Source organism: Lemur catta, chromosome 2, assembly GCF_020740605.2.
Source record: "Lemur catta isolate mLemCat1 chromosome 2, mLemCat1.pri, whole genome shotgun sequence".
Taxonomy (NCBI): Eukaryota; Metazoa; Chordata; class Mammalia; order Primates; family Lemuridae; genus Lemur; species Lemur catta.
The window spans coordinates 2996156-3021599 of record NC_059129.1 but is presented as its reverse complement, the minus strand read 5'-3'; the positions used below and the strand labels follow the sequence as shown (position 1 = coordinate 3021599).

At 46.4% G+C, this 25444-nt stretch overlaps 1 protein-coding gene across 2 annotated transcripts in view; it reads left to right on the top strand.

Moving 5' to 3' along the window:
- The window catches only part of ADCY9 (adenylate cyclase 9), a 109771-nt gene extending 87707 nt beyond the window's left edge, over positions 1-22064 (top strand). For both annotated transcript variants that reach the window (XM_045542451.1, XM_045542450.1), the window contains exons 6-11: positions 1219-1321; positions 5396-5604; positions 8347-8506; positions 9694-9842; positions 12012-12053; positions 17815-22064. In XM_045542451.1, the coding sequence (XP_045398407.1) occupies positions 1219-1321; positions 5396-5604; positions 8347-8506; positions 9694-9842; positions 12012-12053; positions 17815-19006 (1855 nt within the window). In that variant the 3' untranslated portion in view covers positions 19007-22064. The remainder of the gene's footprint in view (positions 1-1218; positions 1322-5395; positions 5605-8346; positions 8507-9693; positions 9843-12011; positions 12054-17814) is intronic.
- Positions 22065-25444: the final 3380 nt, after the last annotated feature.

Genomic DNA, 25444 nt, shown 5'->3' with positions numbered 1-25444 from the left:
TTACCCATACCGCTTTGCGTTATTTTTCTTTTAATAGTTGCTCTAGGAGTTACCTGCTCTGGTAACTTTCCAGTACCTTCCAGGAGTTGTTTTATATTTTGTCTAGAGTTTATAGTTTCTATCTGTGAGAGGATTAGTCAAAAAGGAGCTATCTTCTATTCCTAGAAGTGGACCCTCCCAATATTAATTTAAAAGGAGCAGCACAGCTTATAGTAGTGTTGATTCTGCCACTCGCCTGCTAATGTGGCCGTTGCACTCGTCCTCCTTACGGCTGCTTTGTTGTTTTTTCCTTTGTTCCCACTTCCTGAGTATAAGAGAGGGGAGGGGGTTAACATCAAGAGACAGAATTTTCTCTCTCCTGAGTCTGAGAACATAGGAAGTTATTGCACACTTGTCACAGAAAAGAGAGTATATAGTAAGCCCTACTTTGTGTCGGGCCCATGCTAGGTACTTTACATATTTCACCTGATTTAATTCTAATAGTTACTACATAAGGGAAAGTAACTATATTTATGGCTAAATTCACCTACAGAAAGCATGTTAACGGTCCCCTAAATTTATCATAATTTTCTGCAGTATAAAAAGGATATTACTATTTGCTGGCAATTCATAAAAGAATGAAAGAGTCATGTAAAGCAGGTTTGACTTCTCTGCTATTAACATCATTGAGCGTTATCATTTTTCAGGTTTCACGCACAATCTGCATATGTGACAATCGCACCAAAATTATACTAACTATAAACACAATTTTGTGATAACAACCTGTTATTTTTTATGGTGGCAATTACTGTCAGTACTCTGAATGACAGGACAGCCGGCTCTGAATTGTGTTTTCATTTGAAGCCTCCAAATCAATACAAGTGCTCTCAGTACAAGGATCTGCTGGCTGTTCAGAAAAGATCGTTTCACAGAACAAAAAAGCTGCCTTCATCTTCTTCTAATCCTAGATATTAGGAATATGTTTTCAAAAGCAGGGTTCTAATAGTCATGGTAGATGGTCATTCTTTAATGGAGGTGAGACATAAAATGCAATTATGTTTAGAAACTCTTTCCAGAGGTGTTTTAAAAGGGGCAGTGGAATGTCTATTACATAGTGACTTAGATGCAGCTGTTGTAATGTGCCTGAAGAGTGGCATTTGGTAGTTAATCATGATCTGATAAAATAATTACAATGATTGTGCTTGGATGTTGATCGATTGCATTTATTGTGTCTTCTAGCCTGATGAAAGATTATTTTTTTAAGCCGCCCATTAATCAATTCAGCCTGAACTTCCTGGATCAGGAGCTGGAGCGATCCTACAGGACTAGCTATCAAGAGGAGGTGCGTTTTTTCTTTGTAATGTTACTAAAGAAATTAGTAGTTCTCACTGGGTGGTTTAGCAAGTGATGGGAAAATGAAGCCTAATACTGATTTCCACAATCTGCAAACCCTAAATTGCAACTGTATGTGAATTTATCTTTGCAGGAGAGAAAAAAGCCTTTCTGTGTCCTTTGTCTTAAAGCCCAGCCTCAAAATAACCAGACCCTTTCTGCTGCAGCTGCGTCTCTTGGCCCCTGTGGCTGTCCCCAGCCCTGGAAGGCCCAGCTACCTGTCCTGGAAGGGACCCCCTGCCATACCTATCCTGGGTTCTTGAGTGAGACTTCACCTGTTATCTGGTTTCTTCCCCCCTGAAATGGGCCCAGTAACACAGGAGGCTTTTACTTTTCTCCGTAAAACTCTGGTTCCACAACCTTCTCCCACTGTATCACCTTAACCTTTGTTGTCCTTGAACTCTCAGCCCAAACATCATTTCTTCCAAGAAACTCTCCCTGACCCCAGACTGGATTTTACTTCCCCTGTGTACTTTCTTTTCTTTGTGCACCTCATTTTGAAATCTGTACTGGTGTGATTCTTGAACCATATGCCTCCCTCCCTAGACTCTCATTCCACAGGGCAGGACTTCATCTTTCGTCCCCTCCACCCAGCATCTAGCATGAGCCCCACACCTATATGTGCTCAGTAGAGGTTTGTTGAAAGGAATAAATACAAGAACCTGGAGCCTGGTTTGAATTCTAAGCAGCCAGATTCGTGCCTTCTTTCCTCTGGGCCCAAACCTGACATTTTTGCATGTTCCCAGGTCAAAAATGAAGACCTTCCCAACCCCAGGACCAAAAGAATTTCATGTTCAAATTCCATTTGTTCATTTAGCAGATCTTTATTAAATGTCTGTTGTGTACAGGCACTGGCCTAGGCTCTAGAGAGATCGTGGTGAAACAGATAAAGCCAGTTCCTGCCTCAGGCTAGAGGTGGCAGGTTCTGTTAGCCTCCAAGGGACAGTAAATATCCATTAGTATCCCAGGCACAGCTCCTGCAGTGGACTTGTGAATTGGTTGGTTGGTGCCCTGTACGGCAAAACATTATTCCACTTAATCCTCACAGCAGCCCTTTTTATGGAAGCTTGTGATTATCCCTATTTTACCAAAGAGAAAGCCAAGGCTAAGAAAGGCTGAGTAGGTGGCCCAGAGTCCCCTAGTGAGGCTGGACACTAGGTGTCTGCCTTCCAAGCCAGGCATCCTGGCTACTTCTGGCACTGTACTGGTGAGCCTGCCAAGCAGAAGGCACCTTGACCGTCGTTCCTTCAGGCAGGTTTAGCAGGCGCTGCTCCCGGTGCTGGGATGCAGAGATGAGAGGCACAGCCTGATGGCGAGCAGTAATCGGACAGCAGTGATAGTCCAGAGCCAGAGGTCTGGTAATGCCCTTCGAGCACACAGCGAAGCCCTGACACCAGATTGAGGGCTCAGAGAGTGATATCTCCTAAGCCTGCTTTAGTGGGAGGACTAGGAATTAACCAAATGGGGGAGGGAACATTCCGGATAGAGGGTCCAGCATCTACAAACTTCAGAGATACAAAAGAGTCTGATGCATCCAGGAGGTTGCAGGTGCTGCTTTGTGGAGGGTAGAATGGGAGAGGCAAGAGGTGGGCAGGCGCCGGATTGTGGCTGCCACGCTGTGGACATTATACCGAAGGCCAGCGGGAGTTGTTGAAGGGTCTGGAACAGGAGGTGGCACCATCATACTGTTTAGAGATCTCAAGGCTGAGTTGAGGAAAGTGGTGGAGAGTGGGCAAGACAGGAGGCCACGCAACAGGTGGGACACTGTTACCAAACACCAGGACGGGTCCAAGGCTGTCCAGTGCAGGGTCAGGGTGGAGAGGAAAGGAGAGACTTGGGGTCGTTGGGGACTTCTCAGCCAGCTCCCATGTTTGGGCTCTCGCTGTGCCAAACACTCCCCATGGGTGTTTCTTAGGTGAGCATCACCACCTCCCGCCAGGTACAGGTGCCAATTTTATCCCTAGTTTCAGATAAGGAGGCTGAAGCACAGGTAGGTTAGGTGACATGCACAGATGTCACAGCCAGTCGTGGTGGAGTCTTGAGCCCAGACAGCCCCAGTGCAAAGCCTGTGCACAAGGACGGGATAAGACCCGTGCCCAGAGCTGACTGGATGTAGGTGGTAAGGGGAGTGGAGTGGGTGAAGCCCGTGGGAGGAGAGGGTTGTTGAGGGAACATGGTTCCCTGAGGTGGCCCCAGGTAGAACGTGGAGAGAGGAGAGAAGGGGGCCAAGGCAGGTGTCTCTGGGAGGCACCAACCCTGGGGCTGTAGGGCAAGCAGGACAGACAGCAGAGGAGGAGGAAGGAGGTGCAGGAGGGGCCTTGGCCAGAGTCCAGGGAGGGGGCTGTCCCACAGAGGAGGCAGCAGCTCTCCAAGCAGGGTGGGAACTGGACTGAGCCTGTTGGACCTGGAAGGCAGGAACTGTGGGCTCCCGGAAAGGGCAGCAGCCCGGGTGGAAACCGTCTCTAAGGGCACTTCCTCACCCTGCCCTGGCTCCAACACTCAGTGATTCTCAGTGGCGTCTGTGTCTTGGTCCATGGATGCTAGATGAGCCTCCCACCTGGGATCCCAGTGCTGTTGGGGGTCCTCTTAGGTCATATGTATCAAACCCTCTGACATCAGCTATTGCAACAGAAGTATCTGTGCAATAGTTTTCAGAATACCTGAAGTGTCAAAAGTTGGGGAAGTCAGGAAACCTCGGGGTTCAGGTAGAAGCAAAGCTTCCCCCACGCTGTTCAGCTGCTGGAACAGTGCAGCAGGCTGTGGGCTCCCCCTGCCTGACGCCAATGCCAGCAAGCTGCAGTGAGCCCTGCTGTTCCCTGGAGCACTAGATGGAGCCCCAGAAAGAGAGGGGACATACATGTGCCTCTGCTGAGGTGGGTCAGTGTGGGCAGCATCGCCTCCAAAATTCTTAGCCCTTCTGAGGGGATTCCAGAGGTTAGGGCCAAACTGACCCTCTGGGACACAGGGACACCTCCAGAGCTTCCAAGTTTCTTGGAGAGAATCTGGAACCAAACCCTGTCCCCAGGTTGCCCTGGCAGGATCCAGGCCTGATGTGGGGCTGACTGGTGGCCTTACCCCACTGCCCAGGCTCACCCTTCTCCCCTCCCACCCAGTTCCTGGGATACGGGGTGCAGCTGAGGCTCCGAGAGCCAGTTTGTCCTGGAAGGAACATGCACCAGACCAAAGACGGGTCACAGGGCCTTTCTGCCCTCTGCATCCAGCCTGAGCCCAGCTGGGAGGCCGAGCTGACATCCATTGTCTCTTGTGGGTGGCCAGATGGAAAGCAACTTAAATGGTTTGCATCTCTTTCTCCCAACTACAGCCCCTGCCTTTGGGTCCACGCCTTCACCTTGAGAGGCCCCTGGACAGAGGTTAGCGGACCACCTGGGCGTCAGCTTTCGGGGCTGAGTCCTGGCCTGGCTCCTTGTATGACCTTGGGGCAGCCACCCCACCTTGGCCTCCCCGTCTCTACACTAAGATCATAGTGTTTCCTTCCCTGTGGGCTGTTGTAAGCATTGATGGAGATTGTGCCCTACAGGACCCACGTGGGGCCTGGACCCAGTCTTCTCTTGGACAAGTTCGCATCATTGCCTCCCTCCTCATTCCCTAACAGCATGTGCACACCTCTGTATCATACTCGACACACCACTCTGAACCTGGGACCCAGCCATTTGGTGGAAGCTTCCAGCACTTTGCATCCATGAGATCTCTTTGCAGATGCAGAGTCGTTAACATTGCCAGTCAGTCACTCGTCTTTCAGGCTAAATATACAGTGTGTCTATGAGAACTACTGGTTTATAATCAGTTGCTGTGTTACCCTGGGCAAGTTTCTTAACTTATCTGTGCCTGTTTCCTCATTGTCAAGTGCGGTTGTAGCAAGGAGTGGCCCACCTAAAACACTGTCACCCAGGAGGTCGGGAGTAGGCAAGCACTCAGCAGACACTGGCGTTTTTCTGTCTGAATTATGCTCCGTGGCCACCCGCTGCTGCTTCCAGTCATTCGGTTCCCCTCCTGCCCCATACAGGTGATAAAGAATTCCCCCGTGAAGACTTTTGCCAGTGCCACCTTCAGCTCCCTTCTGGATGTGTTCTTGTCGACAACAGTGTTTCTCATTCTCTCCATCACCTGCTTCCTGAAGTACGGGGCAGCCACCACGCCTCCCCCGCCTGCCGCCCTAGCGGTCTTCGGGGCAGCCCTGCTGCTGGAGGTGCTGTCCCTCGTGGTGTCCGTCAGGTAAAGCGCCAGCGCGGGGTGTGGGGCGCTCTCTAGCTCTTAGCCTGTAGCTCCCTCTTCTGGCGCCACAGATTATGGCCGAATAGTCCGACCGCAGTGCACACACTGGTCAGAAGACAGCTGTCCCTCCCAGCTTGTTTCTGGAGACAGGCCCTCATTTCCTCCCCACCGCAGCCCTGCGTCACACTGCCCTCCCTCCCAGATGCTGGTCCAGGCACAGGAGGGGACCTGTGGGCCCCACAGCCCCAACTGCTGCTGCTGGCCCCTGAATCTCCAGGGTCAGAGATTTAAAAGGAGAATGTGGGGAGATAGGAAGTGAGAAAGGGAGGAAGGAGAGGACAAGAGGTGTGCAGGGTGCAAGTGACAGGCAGCCAGTGTGTGGGTCAGTGGGCGCTGCTTCCACGTGTGTAAGCCAAACCACAAACCTAAGAGGAAACCACAAGTGTGAATCTTCACGAGCTCAGATTAGGTGGTGGTCTCTTAGGTATGACACCAAAAACACAAGCAACAAGAGGAAAAATAAGTAAGTTTGACTTCATCAAACTTTAAAACTTTGTGCTGCAAAGAACACCATCAAGAAAGTAAAGAGAGGCCGGGCATGGTGGCTCACGCGTGTAATTCCAGCACTTTGGGAGGACAGGAGTTTGAGGTTGCAGTGAGCTGTGATGACGCCTCTGCACTCCAGCCAGGGCAACAGTGAGGCCTTTTCAGAAAAAAAAGGGAAGAAGAAGAAAGCAAAGAGAATCCACAGAGTGGGAGGAAATATTTGCAGATGAGATTTGACAAGGGTCTACTATCTAGAATATTGTATAAAAAACCCATACAGCCCAATAAGAAAAAGACAACCTGTTTTTAAAAAGAGGATCCGAGTAGACCACAGGTGCCTCTTGGGGCAGCTGGGCCCTCAGGACCAACCTGGAACCCTTACCCAGTGCAGACACTCAGGGTGCCCCGTTCACGTGCGGGCAGATTGCCCCGTGTTACCCGCCTCCTGGATGCCACGACCACCTCATCCGGCCCTGTCACTCTCAACAGGATGTCTGTCAGCCTAGCAGAGTCCCACTGGCCATTGCCCCCAGGAGCTGGGGGTAAAATAGAAATGAGGGGACGCACCCTGACCTTGAATTTCTGCTACTCTTACCCAGCATCCTAACACAGACAAAAATGGCTTTGGATCTGGTCCTGAGGCTTGCAAACGCTAGTTTCTCCTGCTCTGGGCTGGAATACCTGCTTTCTCCCTCCCACACCTCCTGCCCAAGGGCCCCTGTGGCTCGCGAGACCTTTCTCGGGCTGTCACAACATCCTAAGGTGTAATCTTCACCGTCTCCCCAAATTCCCCCCAGGGTCATGCCCCATGCCCACAGCAGGCGACCTTCCCCCTCCCACAGCCCTGCAGGATTCCCCTCCCCCTACCTCAGCACCCCCATCCCCCATGAACCAGCTCCCAGGACCCTCCCCAAGGAACTGCTCACAAGGCAAGTCCTTCCCAGGGTCCGCTTCCAGGGAACCCAAACCAAGACATCCTCAAGCCCCTGCCCCTGGTCTATTTGGGTTTTTCCCTTTTTAAAAATCAGCTTTATTGTGATTTAATTTACATATAGTAGACTAATTCAAGTGTACAACTCTGTGATTTTTAGTAAATTTACAGAGTTGTACAAATATCACCACAATATAATTTTAGGATATTCCTATCTCCCCAAAAGGAAACCCATCCATCCCCATTTGCAGTCACTCTCTCCATGTCCACCCTCTGTAGCTCACCCCTGAGTTCGCCTCTAATATGGGAGCCTGCAGCCTCTAATGGCTCTGAGGCAAGAAGCATCTCCACACCTTTTTCTTCAACCGCTGTTCGCTGTTCCTGCAGACCAGTTCTGAAGGATCCAGGCTAGCCCGGGTTCAGAGACCGTGAGGGCTGGGGGTATGCTGTGCTGGGCCCAGGACACCAACTTGCTCTGCAGGCGTCCCACAAATGAGGGGGCCAGTGTGCTCCCGTATGAGCATTTGGTGGGATTTAGTTCAGTTTACTAGGAATCAAGGACTAGGAGAAGTCAGGACCCTGAAAGATTTTCTCTGGTCCCTCTGAAGGCCGTGACTGGGATCCTAGATCAGTAGGAATCTGCGCTGTGGAATACATGGGATCCCCAGGGAAACCAGCTGTGCGGTGCTCTCAGCCTGGCCCGGGGTCTCACCCGCCTCGTCCAGAAAGCTTCCCGCGTCTCAGCTCTGGGTTTTGTTCCTCCACTGCAGCCCCAGCCAAGCATGAGGGCAGTTGGTGTCATCCTCAGACCTCTGCAGGCTCAGGGACCATTGTGAAGGGCCCCCAGTCTCCCTAGTTCCTGGCTGGGGACTCAGTTCCCTCTGTCCCTCCTCATAGGGCCTCTGTATTCTGCCTTTGAGCATATTTGTGGTTATTCTTGGAAATAGTCCAAGGCCTTCGTTATCCTTTAAATATCAGGAAGCCAGAGCTGCCCGGAGTCCTAAAAGGGTCAGACTGTGCCTGCACCCGTGTGGGAAGTGGCCAGAGAGTCGGTATTTCTTTGCCGTGGCCACACGCAACCAAAGCTGTCAATGCTCTGCAGCTGAGTCAGCCCAGTTTCCTTGTCTTCTACCAAAAGTGAGGGAAGCAGGGGCTCTGCCTGCTCCCTTCTCCGCCCCAGGGCAGCGACAGCAGCATGGGGGAAAGTTCGGGAGGGCTTTCCCCACCTTCCCTGGCAGAGACTTACCCCAGACCCTCCCCCACAGGATGGTGTTTTTCCTGGAGGACGTCATGGCTTGCACGAAGCGCCTGCTGGAGTGGATCGCTGGCTGGCTTCCACGCCACTGCATTGGGGCCATCCTGGTGTCGCTGCCAGCACTTGCCGTCTACTCGCATGTCACCTCCGAGTTTGAGACAAACATACACGTAAGTAAAGACGTAGCAATTTTGTTTCCACATTCTTCTGGATTTTTCAAATCTCTCTCTCTTTTTAAATAAGCTGTTACTTGGAATAGCAGTTTAAAAATAGGCCCTTAAAGAGGTACAACTCTGGTACTACCTTGGGCCTGCCTTTTTAGAAGATGATTTGGCACAGACCTGTCCAGGTGCTCATGCCCTGTTGTTGGCCAGGCTGCAAAGACTCCCCAGTGGGCACAAGTCCTCTTCAGTGTCACTGGTCCTCACCAAGTTTCAAATCAATTCTTTTCCTTTGTGCTTTACAAACACACATCTGTCCCACATTTCTAGACAATAAATGATAATGTGCCAGTCTGCAGAATTGGCAGAAATCCTAGCAATCTGGGAGGCCGAGGCAGGAGGATCATTTGAGATCAGGAGTTTAAGATCAGCCTGAGCAAGAGTGAGACCGTCTCTCTACTAAAAATAGAAAGAAAAAAAAAATCAGCCGGGCATGGTGGCCTGTGCCTGCAGCTCCAGCTACTTAGGAGGCTAAAGCAGGAGGATCACTTGAGCCCGGAAGTTTGAGGTTGCAGGGAGCTATGGTGACGCCACTGCACTTTACCTGCGGTGACAAAGCAAGACTTTCTCAAAAAAGAATTGGCAGAAATAATCGACTTGCACCTGGATCAGCTGCTGTTGATCAGGAAAGGACCTTTCGAGTTAAACTCCATTAAGAGTGAACCAGTGCTGTTGTGAAAGCTTATATTTTTGGTGCAAGTGAGTATAACATGAGCTACCAGGGCAGGTGGACTGCATTTGGTACTTTAACACCAGATTGTATTTCAGTGGGTAGTGGGTAGGTGCCCAAAGGAAAAGCTTTTTGAAGGTGGTAGTTCTCAAATGGGGCAGCCTTCCTTTCCACCAGAACAATGTGCCATTTCCACACACCTGGAGAAGAGTTTCAGTACCAGCATGCACTTGTAACCTAGCGCTCTGGACAATGAACCCAAAGGGGTTTGATCTGTCCCTGAGACTGCTGGCTGGCCAAAAGAAAGAATTATTGCAGATAGAGAAGCCATTTGTTTGTAGCAGCGGTAATTTTATATTAAGCAGAAATACAGGTGAGTGACAAATGCTTCTAAAGTCTCAGGTAGGGCCCAGGTGGCGTGTGGTGGGAAGCGGGGTGGCCGTCACTAACTCTGCACCTCTTACAGTTCCCCGTGTTCACTGGCTCGGCCACGCTGATCGCCGTGGTGCACTACTGTAACTTCTGCCAGCTCAGCTCCTGGATGAGGTCCTCCCTTGCCACTGTCGTCGGGGCTGGGCCACTGCTTCTGCTCTATGTCTCTCTGTGCCCAGACAGGTACGCAACCCACACTGCATGCCAGACACCCTGGACGCTGGGACAGCGTGCCTGGCTCAGGCCTGGCTGAGTTTGCACATTGACACTGACACCCTCCCCACTAGCGGTTGTTTACCATCATGGCCCAAAATAGCTTTCAGCACACATCCTGTCAAAAAGTTAATAAGATGCCCTAAGAGTTATATGCAAAAGAAAGAAAAAGAAAACCGTTTATAACAACATACCATATATTTGAATATAGACACCCTGGGAAGAGGTAATGCAGCAGTCACATGAGTTGGAATCTAAGAAAGTGAAACCTGAAGCGTTTCATGGAAGACAGTCAAGGGGATGAAAGAGTAGAGGTGAAAATGAGGAAGCCGCTGGTTCTGACCTATTGAAGTAGGGCTCAGGTACCAGGACAGCTCCAGATTATGGAAGGAGAGGAAGTGAAGACGGGATGATCTTGCAAGGGACCTGGGCCTTATTTACAAGTCTTGTGTCAAAACAATTCCCCATATTATGACACAAGTCATAGGAATAATGACCAGTCACTGCACATATATCACTTACCTTGAAATTCCTCCACATACCGAAGAGTAGCTCAGTTGCTGGTACTCAGAATGGCCTTCGAAACCATAGCACTGATGGGTGCCGAGGAATAGAGAGGATGGTGCGGACAAAGAACCAGGAGTTGGGGCGGTAGACCTCCCGACAGGGGACATGATCAGTTCCCATCATTGTGCTACAAATATTAAAAAGTAAAAATATACAGGACAGCAGTGATAGGTGCTATGTTTGAAATATCCTCTGTTCGTGAGATCCAGTGAGATCCCTATCTTTCACATGTTCTATTAATACTAACTGAATAATGTTTGATTCCTAGTTTGTTAAATGAGTCTTAAATTGTTGTTCATTTCCAACTGGTTTCGGGGCTTTTAAGATTTTTCAACTAAATATGTAGTTGGAAATACATTAATACCTTGGAAAGCAGGATGTACAGAGTGAAAAATTTATTCAAATATTTCATGATATCTTAAATCCATTAAGCTTCCAGTTGTGTAACAAACTTCTCCTAAATATTGGGCTTTTTCTGGAACTGCTTATAAATGTTTCACTGTTAGCATGTATTGAGGAACCACCTATTTACAATTACAGAGGGTTTAGGCAAGCAGGATAGTTTAAAGTTCCATGGGACATTTTTTTATTGTGCTTTGCAGGACAGCTAACATTCCAGCTCCCAAAATTATTATGACAATCAGAGGGACCCTTGACATTTCCAAGATGCCCCTTAGGAGTAGCATTACTGTTACTTTAGTGAATTCAGAAGCACAAAATGATCCAACTTGTTGCCCTCTCGGCAGTATGAAATGTAATAGTCATAGGTATCCTTGTGAGTATTAAAGCAGTGGTCAGTCACGGACAGAGTAAGTGTCCTTCCTCAATTTACTTAATAAGATAATAACAATATGAAAGATATTCAAATTCCCTGCACATTAAGATCAAAAAGGGAATTTAAAGTAGAACCATCGTTCAGTATTTGAAAGGAAACTATAAAGAATACTTAAATTACTTTAAGCAAAATAACGCATACTTTCATTGTTGTGAAGGTGTGGCCATCTGGAATTATGGTCATTATGAAGCTCTTTACCAACAGGATGAAATGCAGCAATCTGCCTTTAACCTTTTGGCTCCATCACAGATACACCATTGGCCATTCAGAGTGTCATTTGGTCACGGCCATGGGGATTTTCCACCCGGATCTAGAGAGCCAGAGGGGTTGAGGGGACCCTCTGTTGCCCTTTCGCCCAGAGTTCGGGTAGCAGCTCTCAGGGCAGGGCTGGTGGTGGGAGCTCCCCTTGCCCAGGACTCCTTCACCTGCAGAAGGTCCTCTTACGTACATGGAACCTCTGCCCCATCAGCCTAGCTGCGCCCAGCCAGGCAGGGAGTGTGTGACTGGTAAACAGAGGCATAACCTCAGCTTCCACAAAGGGGCAGGGGGCCCTTCCAAGGACTGTCCCCAGCATTGAGGAACAAAGATGTGGAGGGAGAGGTGTGCGTGCATGGATTATGACAATGGTGCCATGGTGTCTAAAAAAGGAAAGTTGTTTGTTTAAGCTCTTCTCAGGTTGCTTTTTAGAGTGCCATCTTTGCTTTTTATAATGATGTTTTTCTGTGTTTTAATTTCAGTTCCATAGTAACTTCACCCCTTGATGCAGTACAGAATTTCAGGTAAACTTCTAATGTACCTATATCCAAATACATGGGTGACTGTGCTACTCCTGCTTATTTCTAAGCTTCCTGAAGGCAGTCGTATCTTAAATAAAACGAACAATATATGCATTCTTCAAAGAGGAAGTGGAAGATATCTACTTGTTGAAATATCAGATCATAGTTATAAGATCTAATAGGGAAAATAAGATGATTATTTAGACATATATTGGAGTTGGTGTGATTTCATGTAATACTTTAGGATGTTACAAAAGAAATCTCACAAATCAAAGAAAAATAGTTATTTCCTAAAATATTTTTACATAACTGACCATAACTTTCAAATAATAAATGTTGGACCCTTGCTTTACTGTAAACATCAACACAAATTCTAAAAACCTTGAAGAGTCAAAAATAAAAATTAAACTATAACATCTAGAAAAAATTAAAATTAACTAGTTTTCAAGCTTCTAAGACAGAACTTTCCAGTTTTACAAATAAAAATAGAACCACAAAGAAAAGACTGACTAATAAATTAGAGAGAAAGGAAGTGGAAATCAAGGCAAACAGAAAAATATTTGTGGGACTATTATATAAAAGAGCAAATTAAGACCTGCATAAAAGACAGAAACCAAAAAATTGACAAAAGAGGAAATGTGGGTAGAAGACAAATATGGAAGTGTGCACAGTATCACTGCACATTCAGATAAGTGCACACTCCTTTGGTCTTTTTTCCTCTGACTAGTCTCTTAATTGGAATGGTATTTTTTAATCGACAAACAATCATTCACTTTGGGCTTTTAAATTGGAGTTTCAAAAAGTTATAACATGTATGCCCAGTGTAGGCAAGGGTGTAGTACATTCACTAACTGTGGTTAATTTTTTGTTAGCTACCAGACATTTAAAATATAAGTTTATTTAATCCTCACAATAACCTGGCATATTAGGTGACATTGTCCCCATTTTCCAGATGATGAAACCAAGCCTCAAAGAAGTTAAGGAACCTGCTTGTGGTCACACAGCTAGTCCTTGGCAGAGTTTAGACCCTGGCCTCCCTCACTCCCAGGCCATGTTCTTCCTGCCATGCCTCATTACTTCTCAGAACGTTGCAGTAGTTTTGGAAAGTAATGTGACAATCTATAAAAAGCAGTCATAAAAATGTTCATAGCCTTCAACCTAAGAATTCCATTTTTTGCTTATTTGCTGAGGAAATAATTCAGTATATGGCAAAGGCTTCATGCCAAAAAATATCAATCACAATGATTGATAATATTGAAAATCCATTAGCTTCAGTTGTCAATAATAAATTGTTATGATAAATGTACTCAAATACTATAACTTATTAAAATGTAGCAAATAATAGAAAACATGATTTTCATTTTTCATTTATTATGTGAAATTGTATATGTATTAAAATACCTACAACTAAGTAATTACATATATGAAAATTATAAGAGATGTAACATTTATGATATAATAATTAGTGATGAATGCTCCTATAGTATTTAAAAGAAAAACACCTAGCATCTTTTTTTAAGTTAACATTTTATTGCCATATAACATATGCACAGAAAAATACCTAGATCATAAGAGTTTAGCTCAGTGAATTTTTCACCAGTGAACACACTCATTTAACTACCACCCAGATCAAGAAATAGAACATTACCAGCACCCTAGAAGCCCCCTCAGGCCCCTCTTGGTGACACCCTCTCTCTCACCGCATCCTAGGTGTAGATTGTAAATGGCACTGAAATACACCAAAGTGTAAACAAATGCTGTGTTTAGCTGGTTAGGACTGAGAATGATCTTTGTTTTCTCTATTCTTAAATCCACCTTTCCCTGGTGGTCTAGTGGCTAGGATTCGGCGCTTTCTATTCTTAAATCCCTCTTCTCCATGATAATCGATTATGCTATATTTTACTCTAACTTCTACTTATGATTTAACATCCAACTGTGGTCATAAATTGACTCTTGCATTTTGTCACATAAAATTTCTCTTTTTGAAACTGACTTTTGCTATTTGAATTTGAGAATAGGAGCATCACCTCTGTTCCTTCTGTATTAGAATAAGAAATACAGGCTATAGATCAGAAGTAATTCTCTCACCTGCTTGTTACAGACATCCTCTGTTGCGAGGCAGCCCCCTTGGCTACTAACCGTAAATACTATGTATTAGGACTTTTTCCCCTTTAAACAAAGGTAAAAAGCCAAGGCTGTAATCTGTTTCCCATTTCTTCTCACACTAGCCCACATTTTGCTGTTCCCTCTGCCAGAGGGGACTGGCCTGTGCCCGTCTCCAGAGTAGGGCCCCACTGCTGGCCCCGGCCACAGCACAGTAGGAAAAGCTACAAGAGCAATAACCAATTGAGAAACCCAGATACAGTCACCCAGTCCTACTACAGAGATTTAAAATACCTCATCGTACCATTCTGATGATGTTAAACCTTGGTGACATCTACTTCCCAAGGGGGCTGTTCCTCTGTTTCACCGCTTTGAGAAACCAAAAGCAACTTCCAACCCAACAAGATGTGCTCACAAAAAGAAAAGTCTTCCTCCTATTTTAGATTCTCTCCCCACTCTCTTTAAAAGCCAACCAGAGGGCTTAAGGGGCTGGACATAAATATGTTTTGGTCATCTAACATAGAGTTATTTTGCTTAGAGATTCATGATATGTATTGGCATTTATTTCAATGACAATTAGCAAAATAAATAAGTGATGCATGGGGTGCCTTACCCTAGAGAACGTTTTTGGTTCCTGGCTCATAAGTGTTGAGTCATAGAACCTATGTTGGGGTCCCCAAGACCATCCCCAGATGGACTTAAAGGACTGAGCACATTGTCATACTTATGGCTATGATGTATTAGTGCGAAAGGACAGAAAGTAAAATCAGCAAAGGGAAAAGTTATGTGAGATGAAGTTTGGACCAGTAGAGTCCACAGGATGTGCTTAATTCCTCCAGCAATAAGCTGTGACAGCCTATGTGAAGTATTATCTACCAGGGAAGCTCATTAGAGACTCCGTGTCCAGGGTTTTATTAGGGGCTGGTTAGGTAGGCAGCCTCTGCTCAGCATGTGCCAAAATTCTAGACTTCCAGAAGGAAAGCACGTCTTCAGCATAAAACTCATTGAACAAACAGCATAGGCACCATGAGCCACTCTTATCAAGGAATGGTGGGTACCCTCCCCAAATCCAAGCCTCCTGACACCAGCCGAGGGCCACCCGTGCAGGCAGGTGTGTCTAAGGGTGGAAGGCTCAGGCACCTTTTCTGCACAGCGTCTTAGCCAGAAGGAATGTAGCCATACTCTAGTCCATCTTCACAGTTTACATGTGAGGAAGTTGAGGCCCAGAAGGATGGCATGACTTGCCCACAGTTCCAGGACTCTACCGTGGTCCAGCCAGTTAAAGCCCAGGTGTTCTACTTCAAAGCCAGGGCTTTTGTGACTGTGCTTCACAGAGGGCTGTGATGGCTACATTGGTCAAGTTTGTTATTTTTTAATATCCTTAAGTCATAATTAACAGTAAAACTTATTAAACACTTTGATTAAAGAATTGAGGCTGGGCATGGTGGTTCATGCCTGTAATCCCAGCACTTTGGAAGGCCAAAGCAGGAGGATCACTTGATGCCAAGCATTTGAGATGAGCCTGGGCAACATAGCAAGACTCAATCTCTAAGAAATATTAGCCAGGCATGGTGGCACATGCCTGTAGTCCCAGCTATTTGGGAGGGTGAGATAGGAAGATTGCCTGAGCCCAGGAATTTGAGGTTACAGTGAACTATGGTCATGCCACTACACTCCAGCCTGGACAACAGAGCAAGACTTGTCTCAAAAAAAAAAAAAAAAAATTGAACTTTTTATGTCATGGAGTTATAGAAACTGAGGATCCATCAATTTTATATATAATTTATATTTGTGTAGTAACCAGGCCCATTATTACATAAAATCTAGTAGCCTACTCTGTGCACTTGAGAAATGTATCAGGGTGCAAAATTTATATAAACAGAACAATCACAGTGTTGTAAAAATTAAAATAAAAAAAGACTAGAAGGAAATTCAACAAATGTTAATGGTGATTGCATCTGGATGGTGGGACGGTGGATGAATTATTTTTTTTTGTTTCTACTTTCCCCCCAAATTTCTATGATGAGTAGGTAGTATTTTTAAACGGAAAAAATTTATATTTAAGAAAGAAACATTAAGAGAGATTGTGTTGCTCACCACAGTCATCTGCAGTCTCTGACCACAGCTGTCTCCCATCAGTACCATCAAGCCAGAGAACAGCCCCCCTGAAAGCTGGTTCAGTTATCAGAGGGAATAAAAATTTGTTCAGCCTCTTAGAAGGGCAATTTGGAAATTTCTAATGAATTGTGCAGTATTTCAAATGACTCAGCTATTCCACATGCACAAAGATGGGATAGAGGAATATTCATTGCAGCATGGTTTGTGGTAGGAAAAAATGGACACAGCCTCCCAGTCCGCTGAGAGTAATCTGGTTAAATTACAGGACATCCCTGTACAGGAACGCTCTGCAACTACAGAGAATTGCAACAGTGGATGCCTCAGAGGAAAGACACTTGTTTTCTGTTGTTTATACCGTTTGAGTTTCTTACAGTGTGTGTATATTACTCTTAAAAGTATACACTTACATTCTTTTTTAAAAATGTTAAAGTTGTCTTTGATGACACAGGTAAAACAGAACTAACCCAGAGTGGGGGGATATGGCCTTTTGTCAAACTTTTATATAGGTAGAGAATAATGCACTTATAAAAGTTCTTTGTAAAATGACAAGTCTGTTGGATTAGAAATCTAATAAGCAAATATATCAGAGAATGTTCAATTTCTCAGGTATAATACTGATATTGTTGTTATATAGAGAAATGTCCTTAGAAGGACATATGTACTAAAATATTTAGAACTGAAGTGTCATGTCACCAACTTACTTTCAAAACATTCAGCAAAACGTGTGTGCATGTGTGTGTGTGGCGTGTGTGTGTGTGTGTGTGTGTGTGCTGAGAGAGAAAAAGCAAAGTGGCAAAATATTAACAGTTGTTGAGTACAGGTAAGGCTGTATGAGTGTTTGTTTTGCTAGTCTTGTAACTTTTCTATAATGTTGGATTTCTTAAAATGAGAACACAGGAAAAAATCTTAAAAAGAAGCTAAAGCCGGCCGGGCGCGGTGGCTCACGCCTGTAATCCTAGCTCTGGGAGGCCGAGGCGGGTGGATCGCTCGAGGTCAGGAGTTCGAGACCAGCCTGAGCAAGAGTGAGACCCCGTCTCTACCAAAAATAGAAAGAAATTATCTGGCCAACTAAAAATATATATACAAAAAAAAATTAGCCGGGCATGGTGGCTCATGCCTGTAGTCCCAGCTACTCGGGAGGCTGAGGCAGTAGGATCGCTTAAGCCCAGGAGTCTGAGGTTGCTGTGAGCTAGGCTGATGCCACGGCACTCACTCTAGCCTGGGCAACAAAGTGAGACTCTGTCTCAAAAAAAAAAAAAAAAAAAAAAGAAGCTAAAGCCTTCTGGAAAAAAAAAAAAAGCAATTACAAAGCACTCATTAAAGAAATCACTTACGAAAATCAGTCATTATCTCTCCGTATCTTCAGCCAGCCAAAACCAGAGGTAGGCTGCTTTATGGCTTCAGGTTGCTGAAGGTTTAAACTCAGCAAAACTTTGCATGCTGTTAGCTGGGCTGTTTCAGAGCTTGCAAGTATTGAGTTGTAACCTTTCCCTTCAAAGATGCACTCAGAAGGTATGTCCTTTCTCATGTCTTTACTATCCAGCTCCGAGAGGAATCCATGCAATAGCTCGTTGCCACATGACCTCAGGAGGCCAGCCAGCCTGATCGGCCAGGAGGTGATTCTTGTCTTCTTCCTCCTGCTCTTGTTGGTCTGGTTCCTGAACCGAGAATTCGAAGTCAGCTACCGCCTGCACTACCACGGGGATGTGGAAGCGGATCTTCACCGCACCAAGATCCAGAGCATGAGGGACCAGGCCGACTGGCTGCTGCGGAATATCATCCCCTACCACGTGGCCGAGCAGCTGAAGGTGTCCCAGACCTATTCCAAGAACCATGACAGCGGAGGCGTGATCTTTGCCAGCATTGTCAACTTTGGTGAGTTCTACGAGGAAAACTACGAAGGAGGCAAGGAGTGCTACCGGGTGCTCAACGAGCTCATCGGGGACTTCGACGAGCTCCTGAGCAAGCCAGACTACAGCAGCGTCGAAAAGATCAAGACCATTGGGGCCACGTACATGGCGGCATCGGGGCTGAACACCGCCCAGGCCCAGGATGGCAGCCACCCACAGGAGCACCTGCAGATCCTATTCGAGTTCGCCAAGGAGATGATGCGTGTGGTCGACGACTTCAACAATAACATGCTATGGTTCAACTTTAAGCTCAGAGTCGGCTTTAACCATGGGCCCCTCACGGCTGGGGTCATTGGCACCACCAAGCTGCTGTACGACATCTGGGGGGACACCGTCAACATCGCCAGCAGGATGGACACCACTGGCGTTGAGTGCCGCATCCAGGTGAGTGAGGAGAGCTACCGTGTCTTGAGTAAGATGGGCTACGACTTTGACTACAGGGGGACAGTGAATGTCAAGGGGAAGGGCCAGATGAAGACCTACCTTTACCCAAAGTGCACAGACAACGGGGTCGTGCCACAGCACCAGCTGTCCATCTCCCCAGACATCCGCGTCCAGGTGGATGGCAGCATTGGACGGTCTCCCACGGACGAGATTGCCAACCTGGTGCCTTCTGTCCAGTATCCGGACAAGACGTCTCTGGGCTCTGATAACAGCACGCAGGCCAAGGACACTCACCTGTCCTCCAAGAGACCCTGGAAGGAGCCCATCAAAGCCGAAGAAAAGTTTCGGTTTGGCCAAGCCATAGAGAAAAACGACTGTGAAGAAATGGGAATAGAAGAAGCCAATGAACTCACCAAGCTCAACGTTTCAAAGAGTGTGTGAGGCAGCACCTGCAAGCTGCCCGAGGTGCTCTGTTCATCGAAACACAATATTTGTATTTGGCTGTCGTGCTTTCTAAGCGCCACAGTCTCCGTCCCTGGACGTGGTGTTATGTGGTCATTTCAGCCCTAACTTCTGTGTGGATCACAGTTATTCAGGGTTCATTTTCATCCATTTCTTTCCCTTTGCTCCCTTTCCTGCACTCTCCCCCTTGGGGTATCCGCTCAGCATGTGGAGGAGAACAAGTGCCTTCAGGGCTTGGCCTTGGCCTTGGCCTAGAGTCTAGGGACAGAGGCCACAGTGGAAATCATGGCTTTGGGTGTTATTTGACATTTAAAACAAAAGCTGTGGTTAAGATATCATTTTCATTACTTTTTCTCACGAGACACTTTTTTTTTAGGGGGGTGGCTAATGCAATGTTTTTATTTTTTTTTCTGTGTCCATAATAGTGTTTCCCAGTTACCTGACCTTTCTACGTACGCACATACACGCACATACTTGCATTTCTGAATCTGATATAAAGTGCCAGTAATTCACCGAGAGGGGATGTGAGAGGGGAGCGTGGGTACCTGCGCCTTCCCGGGCACCTGGGCCTTCGCAGGCTGTGGGTGCACTGAGCTCCCTACACCGAAGGGCTTCGGAGCTTCCGCCACATGCAGGCCAAGACTCCAGATGCTCACCGGGCACAAAGCCTGTGCACCCAGGCCTCAGGTATCTCAAAGCCGTTCATCCTGACCCTCCGCCCAGGGGTCTGCAAGTCAGGGGTGAGGGTGTTTGTCTTGGAAGCTGACACGTCTGAGGGAGAAACTCCAAATAAATGTCAGAGGGTCGCCTTTATTTATTTATTTATTTATCAGGCAGTGTGTGTTTGGCAAGGGGTCCTTGGTTTTTGGGTAGAGGGAAATAGCCTGTGGGGGGTCAGTTCACAGGATGATGACAAGATATCCCTTAGTGTTTCGGCCACCTGGGGCCACCTGCCCCTGGGAGGGGACAAGCGAGATCCGGAGCCACATCCATTGCAGTTCTAGGGCTGGGGAAAGCTCTCCAGCTGCCCCTGCCGTCTCCGGGGCTGCTCCCTGTGGAGCTCTGGTCGGAAACCTGGCTGGGCAGGCAGCGCCAGCACGTCCTGGCTTCCACAGATTCGGGAAGTTTCTCCCTTCTCTCCCACTCTCGGACTGCACAGGGCCTATTCGTGGCAGGATTTAGTCGTGTGCGCTAATCCCAGCCTCTTGAGGTGGTGTCCTTACACTGTACTTAGGGACAGAGTCATCTGTGTGCAAATGAGGTGTGCAGCCAGGAGGAGGTAGGGAAAACCTGAGAGGAAAATTGTTTCTAAGCTTTTGGTTTTTGATCCTGTTTGCAATTATGCTTTGCCATGTTAAGTCTGAAGTTTATGTCAAAGTGAACTCAGGCCAGAGTTGCCCGGGTGCCGTCATCATTATTCTTCTAGGTGACACTGGTGTACACAGCTCACGGGACATCGGAGATGAGCTCCTGGTCTGTTGGTCTTTCCTGGCATGCCCTGTGTGTCTGCTTGTCACTGGTAAATCTCACTAATTCTCACATCTGCATCAAGTCCCAGCATCACTCCTCCCTCCCGAAAGACGTACAGACCTGCCATTTCCAGCGTAATGAAATAGTGATTCTGATCCACCCCCCTCCAGGGGATGTGCCTGGGACAGCCGCCCTGCAGTGCAGCCGGAGCCAGGTCCCGACGTCCGGGGATTGAGAGCATTCTCAGTAACTTTTAGATTTTCCTCCAGGTTTTACTGTCAGTTCGTTGGTCTTCCAATACCGAAGAAAGGATGGCTGTGATAATACCTCTTGCTTCTAAAGAATGTATTCTTATAAAACACCACAGATTTTTTTTCTTAAAAAAAAAACGAAACACTACCTGATGCTTTCCTTGTTTTTGTATGTAGGGATTGTGGGCTCATTAGGATTTTTCTGCCATCAGTATTAAGGTGTGTATTTGAATGTCCTCTCCTTTGCCTACCACCTCCAGGCTGCTTAGCTTTGAGGGGCTGGGTGGTTGCTGATGTCTTTGCTGTCGTGCTCAAAATGCACTCTACAAAGTTCATCTCTGCACACACTCTTCCCCGTCAAACTCTTTTCCATCCCCTACCACAAAGGTGTCTGTGATTCCTCACCCTGGGAACCCAAGGAGCTGCAAAACTGAAGTCTGGTTCAGCATTGTGCGAGTAGGAGCCTCTGACAAAGGGCAGCTCACCCAGAGTTTAAATTTGTCTTTAAAAAACACCCTGAGCCTTCTTAAATAACCAGTACAGATGTTCTCTCTGGGCCATGAAGCCCGTCAGGTCCTTCCACTTCCCTGCTCCGAAGCGCATACCTCAGTGCAGAACCACAGAATTTCTCCGGCAGAAAAGTCGTGCGTCTCAATCTGTTGGCACTGAACAAATAGTTGCTAGAGACACACAGGTTCCTAAGCAGTGGGCTCAAGTGCTATCGACAGGATGGATAGTTCTTCAGGGTGGCAATACCTCTTAGGAACTTAGGGCAGGAAGCAATACTTCAGAACTGAATGTGTGTAAATAGTTGCTTCGAGTTGCAGTTGCTGTTTTCTTCCCAGCCCCAGCTCAGATCGAATGATACATATATACGGTAAATAAGCACACATAATTTTATCCAATGCAAACAAATGTAGAGCATCAGTTATGAAGAAACCCTTAAGTAGCTTGAGGGTCCCACAGATTGTGCCACACCTGCGCATGACTCCATCAACACTGACTTCCCTCGTGGGGACTACACCTGCACATTTGCACATGACACGGAGAGCCAAAGGGCCGCGTGCTTCTCGTTACTTGGGCTGTAATCATTTGTAGTTTCCAAAGATACGTCTGCATTTGAATTTCTAGATTCTCAAGGTTAAGCGTTTTTTGATTGGTGGTTTCAAAAATCATACTATGCCTAGAATCTGAAATTAACCAACTGTTTGCATTTTCCGTATTTCCTTTGATCTGCTCTTTTTAAATTGTTAATTCTAATAATTTCAAAATGCATTCACTGAAGAAATGGACATTAAAATACTCTAAAATCTAAATATTTGATGCCTGGTATTTCCTCATTGAAAAGAGCAGCACTGCTTCAGAGATGAGGACAGTCCTCCTTGGACTCTTTGTGTTTTCTGCAATTTGTGGTTGAAATCGGAAGGTTTGCTTTTCCTTCATACAATTATTTCAAAAACAGGGCAACTAAAATACCCTGTTTGTGTATGTGGGATTTTTTTTTAATGCACATATTTGCTACAATTAACTTTGGTTGAGAAGTATTTATTTTTACATGGAATTTTTTTTTTAAATCAGGTTGCAGGACAAGTTTTGCTTGTGACAATTTCCCTATTTTATTAGGCCTTCTGAGTAGTTTTTTCTGCAACATCTTAAGGGAAGGAATTGACTGAGAAAACAAAGTAGGCTTTCGGAAAAGCAGTGTCTCCCTTACAGAGTGACTGCGGATACCTGTGTCATAGTGGTCCCTGATGTTTTAGGACGTCACAAAGCCACTCCAGAATCTGTTTAAAGTCACAGAGCCTCTTCCCAGAAAAACACACATGCCATTTGGTACACATCTTAGGGGCTCACAACACCTCCAAATGTGAGGCCAAATAATGGATCTGCTAAGGGTTAGAGCCTCTTCCCCTGGTGAGTCAGGTATTCACAAGCAACTTCAGGGCACAAAGGTTTTCTTGCAGGCTCTCAAAGGGAGATGCAGACATGGCTTCCAGTCATTGCTCATCTTCCAGGTGATTCTCTGCTGGAGTCCAGTGCCCGAGAGGACCCTACTTGTTGGCGAGGGCACGCTTTCCTCCTTGAGACGGTGCTGCAGGTGTCCCTAGCAATCTTTCCAGGTTAGTGAATAATGGTCTTTGCTTCGCTGAAGGTCTCGTAAGGATTTGGGTCTTTCTACTAGAAGGGGCACCCAGGGACTTGGAGGATTTCTCAGTCAGGAAAGGCAGCCTGTACTTTTTGCAGTAAGCCCCAGAATTTACCATTTGTGATTTCTCTTTCGTCTGAAATCTTTCACGTGGTTGTTTTTCCCTGCTGTGAGAATCCATTGCTGTGGCCACCTGGAATAGATCCCAGGTACCGGGAAAGTGAAGCTAACTGGAGAACGAGCTACGTGAGAGGAAGCAATTAAGAAAAAGTACACACTTGCACACCATATACGTGTACATTTCAGATCTCCCAACTGTATTTTTATACAGTTCCTTCATAAAAATTGGCTTTTTTAATAACATGACTCCAAAGAGTTGTAACGGAGTATTAGAGTAATTTAAGCTTGGGGAATTCTCATGTTCCTGCTGGGCCTGAGAGTCTGAAGGAGACGTGAATTAAGCAATCCAAGCACCTGTTGGAATCTCATTCATCAACAGAGTGATTCTTAACCTTTTTTTTTTTTTTTAAGCTCACAAAGCCCTTTGATAATTTGATGAAAGCTATGGCTCCTTTCTCCAGAAAAATGGACATAAAAATCAACTCTCTTGATGTTGCATATAATTCCAGGAGTCCATGGATCCAAATAAAGTATCCCTGATCTGTAATAACCAGAGGAATGATGACTTTTAGTTACGACTATCTGTAGATGAAGTTTCCAAGCGTTTCTGAACCCTCCACTGGAAACTCAATTCAACATGTTAATGCTACGCATTTATATGTGCATTTTTAATCAAAATTATGTTTTAGAATTTTGTGTCTGAGCTATCTAAATATATTTGAAGAGCTACTTAAAGAACATTTCAATATATAAATACAAAGTTAACTGAATTATTTCCAACAGTTAAGTAATATTCAGCCAGTATTTATTGAGTGCCTACTATGTGCCAAATAATGCCCATAAACTCCCTTTATTTAGGTTGTTAAATTTGCTGTGATACTGGAGAATACTTGAGAAAAACTGTGTTTCTTTTTTTGGGGGGGTGGGGTTTGTTTCCCATCCTTCTGAGAAACTGCTTTTCATGATGGCTTTACCACTATGAATTCCACTGGCTGGAGGGACTCATGACATCTGGAGTCGCATGGTGACATTTTTAAGCAGAGCTCTTAGTGGAGATTATTTTCTTGCCCATGATTTTTTGGAATAGTCAATCTCTGAAGAAAGAGCAACAGAGGGGAAGCATTCAGAGGACACAACTACACCAATATTGTGTTGGTCCCTCAAGAAAGAGGAGTCCATTCCACATGCTGCCCATAGGATCGTACATTTCATTTTTAAAACAGTCCTCTCCCGACAGTGATTGGAGTGCCAGCATGAGGGTGCCACCCAGCAGAGACCCCTCTGCTCTCTGAGCAAAGCTGTGGTTGGAGACCCAGGCGTCTCGGCCAGTCCCATCTCGGCCTGGGCACAGTTGGGAGCCCAGGGTAGCCCGGCTTCAGCAGTCTTCTGGAAATTGCCCTTTCTGGATCTCCTTATGACCTTCCTTATCTTCTCATCGAACAACATTCTTGCCCTCTCAGGAGGGAGGGAGATGAGTGGGATCAGAAACGAGGGATTGTTGGGTTTGTCCACGTGATTCGCGAGGAAGCAAGCAGTGTCGAGAAGGGTGGAGACGTGGAAGGGGGCGTGAAATAGACTCCTGCACTCTGCCCGGGACGCCCTTGGGCATAGTTGTCCCTGTTTCCCAGACACACCTGAACAGCTCCCGCACCTCTCCTTCTTGGGCCCCCCATCTTGTGTTCTCCACGGCTTTCCAGCCTGTTCTGTCCCCTCAGAACTGGTCTGCGGGACTCGTTAGAACTTGGGCCGGCCCAGCTCCAGCTCTGGTTCTCTGTGTCTCAAGGACACATTGGCCTTCCATCAAGCCCCAGGGTGCGTCCTATTCTCCCCTCTACCTGTGGCTCCCACCCCTATTCTGCCATCATCCCAACCTCCCATGTCATCCTCAGCCCTGACTTTAGGAACATTGATAAACCTACTGGCCAGCTCTCACATATGCAAATACCCCTCTGCCCACAAGGTAGTCCCCTGTCCCGTGAACTTTTCTGCCAAGGAACTCAAACCACCTTGAGCTTCATCTGGCCTCAGGACACCTCATTGTAGTAGGTGGACCGAGGTGTTCCCTGTTTAACAAATTAGAAAACCCAGGTTCAGGGCAGCTGAGTGGCTTGCCCAGCTCAGCCCATCATCAGCTGTAGTCCTTCCCCTGCCAGGGCAGCCAGAAAACAGCACAATGCCACATCCAAACGCTTTCATTTCTTTCCTCCCCCATTCTTTTCAAGGAAAGAGCAAAGAATCTAGGTGGTGGAGCAGGACAGGGGGCATTTAATGGCAGGGTTAGACAGTAGTTCATCAGGTGACTGACAAGGAAAAGTGCATTTTCCCCCTCCTCCCTCTTTTCATAAGACTCGTTACTTAAATTGTGTGTGTGGAATATTGAAGTTATTATCTAGTGTATGCTTAGAATGGAGAAGTTTTTAAATTGTTCAA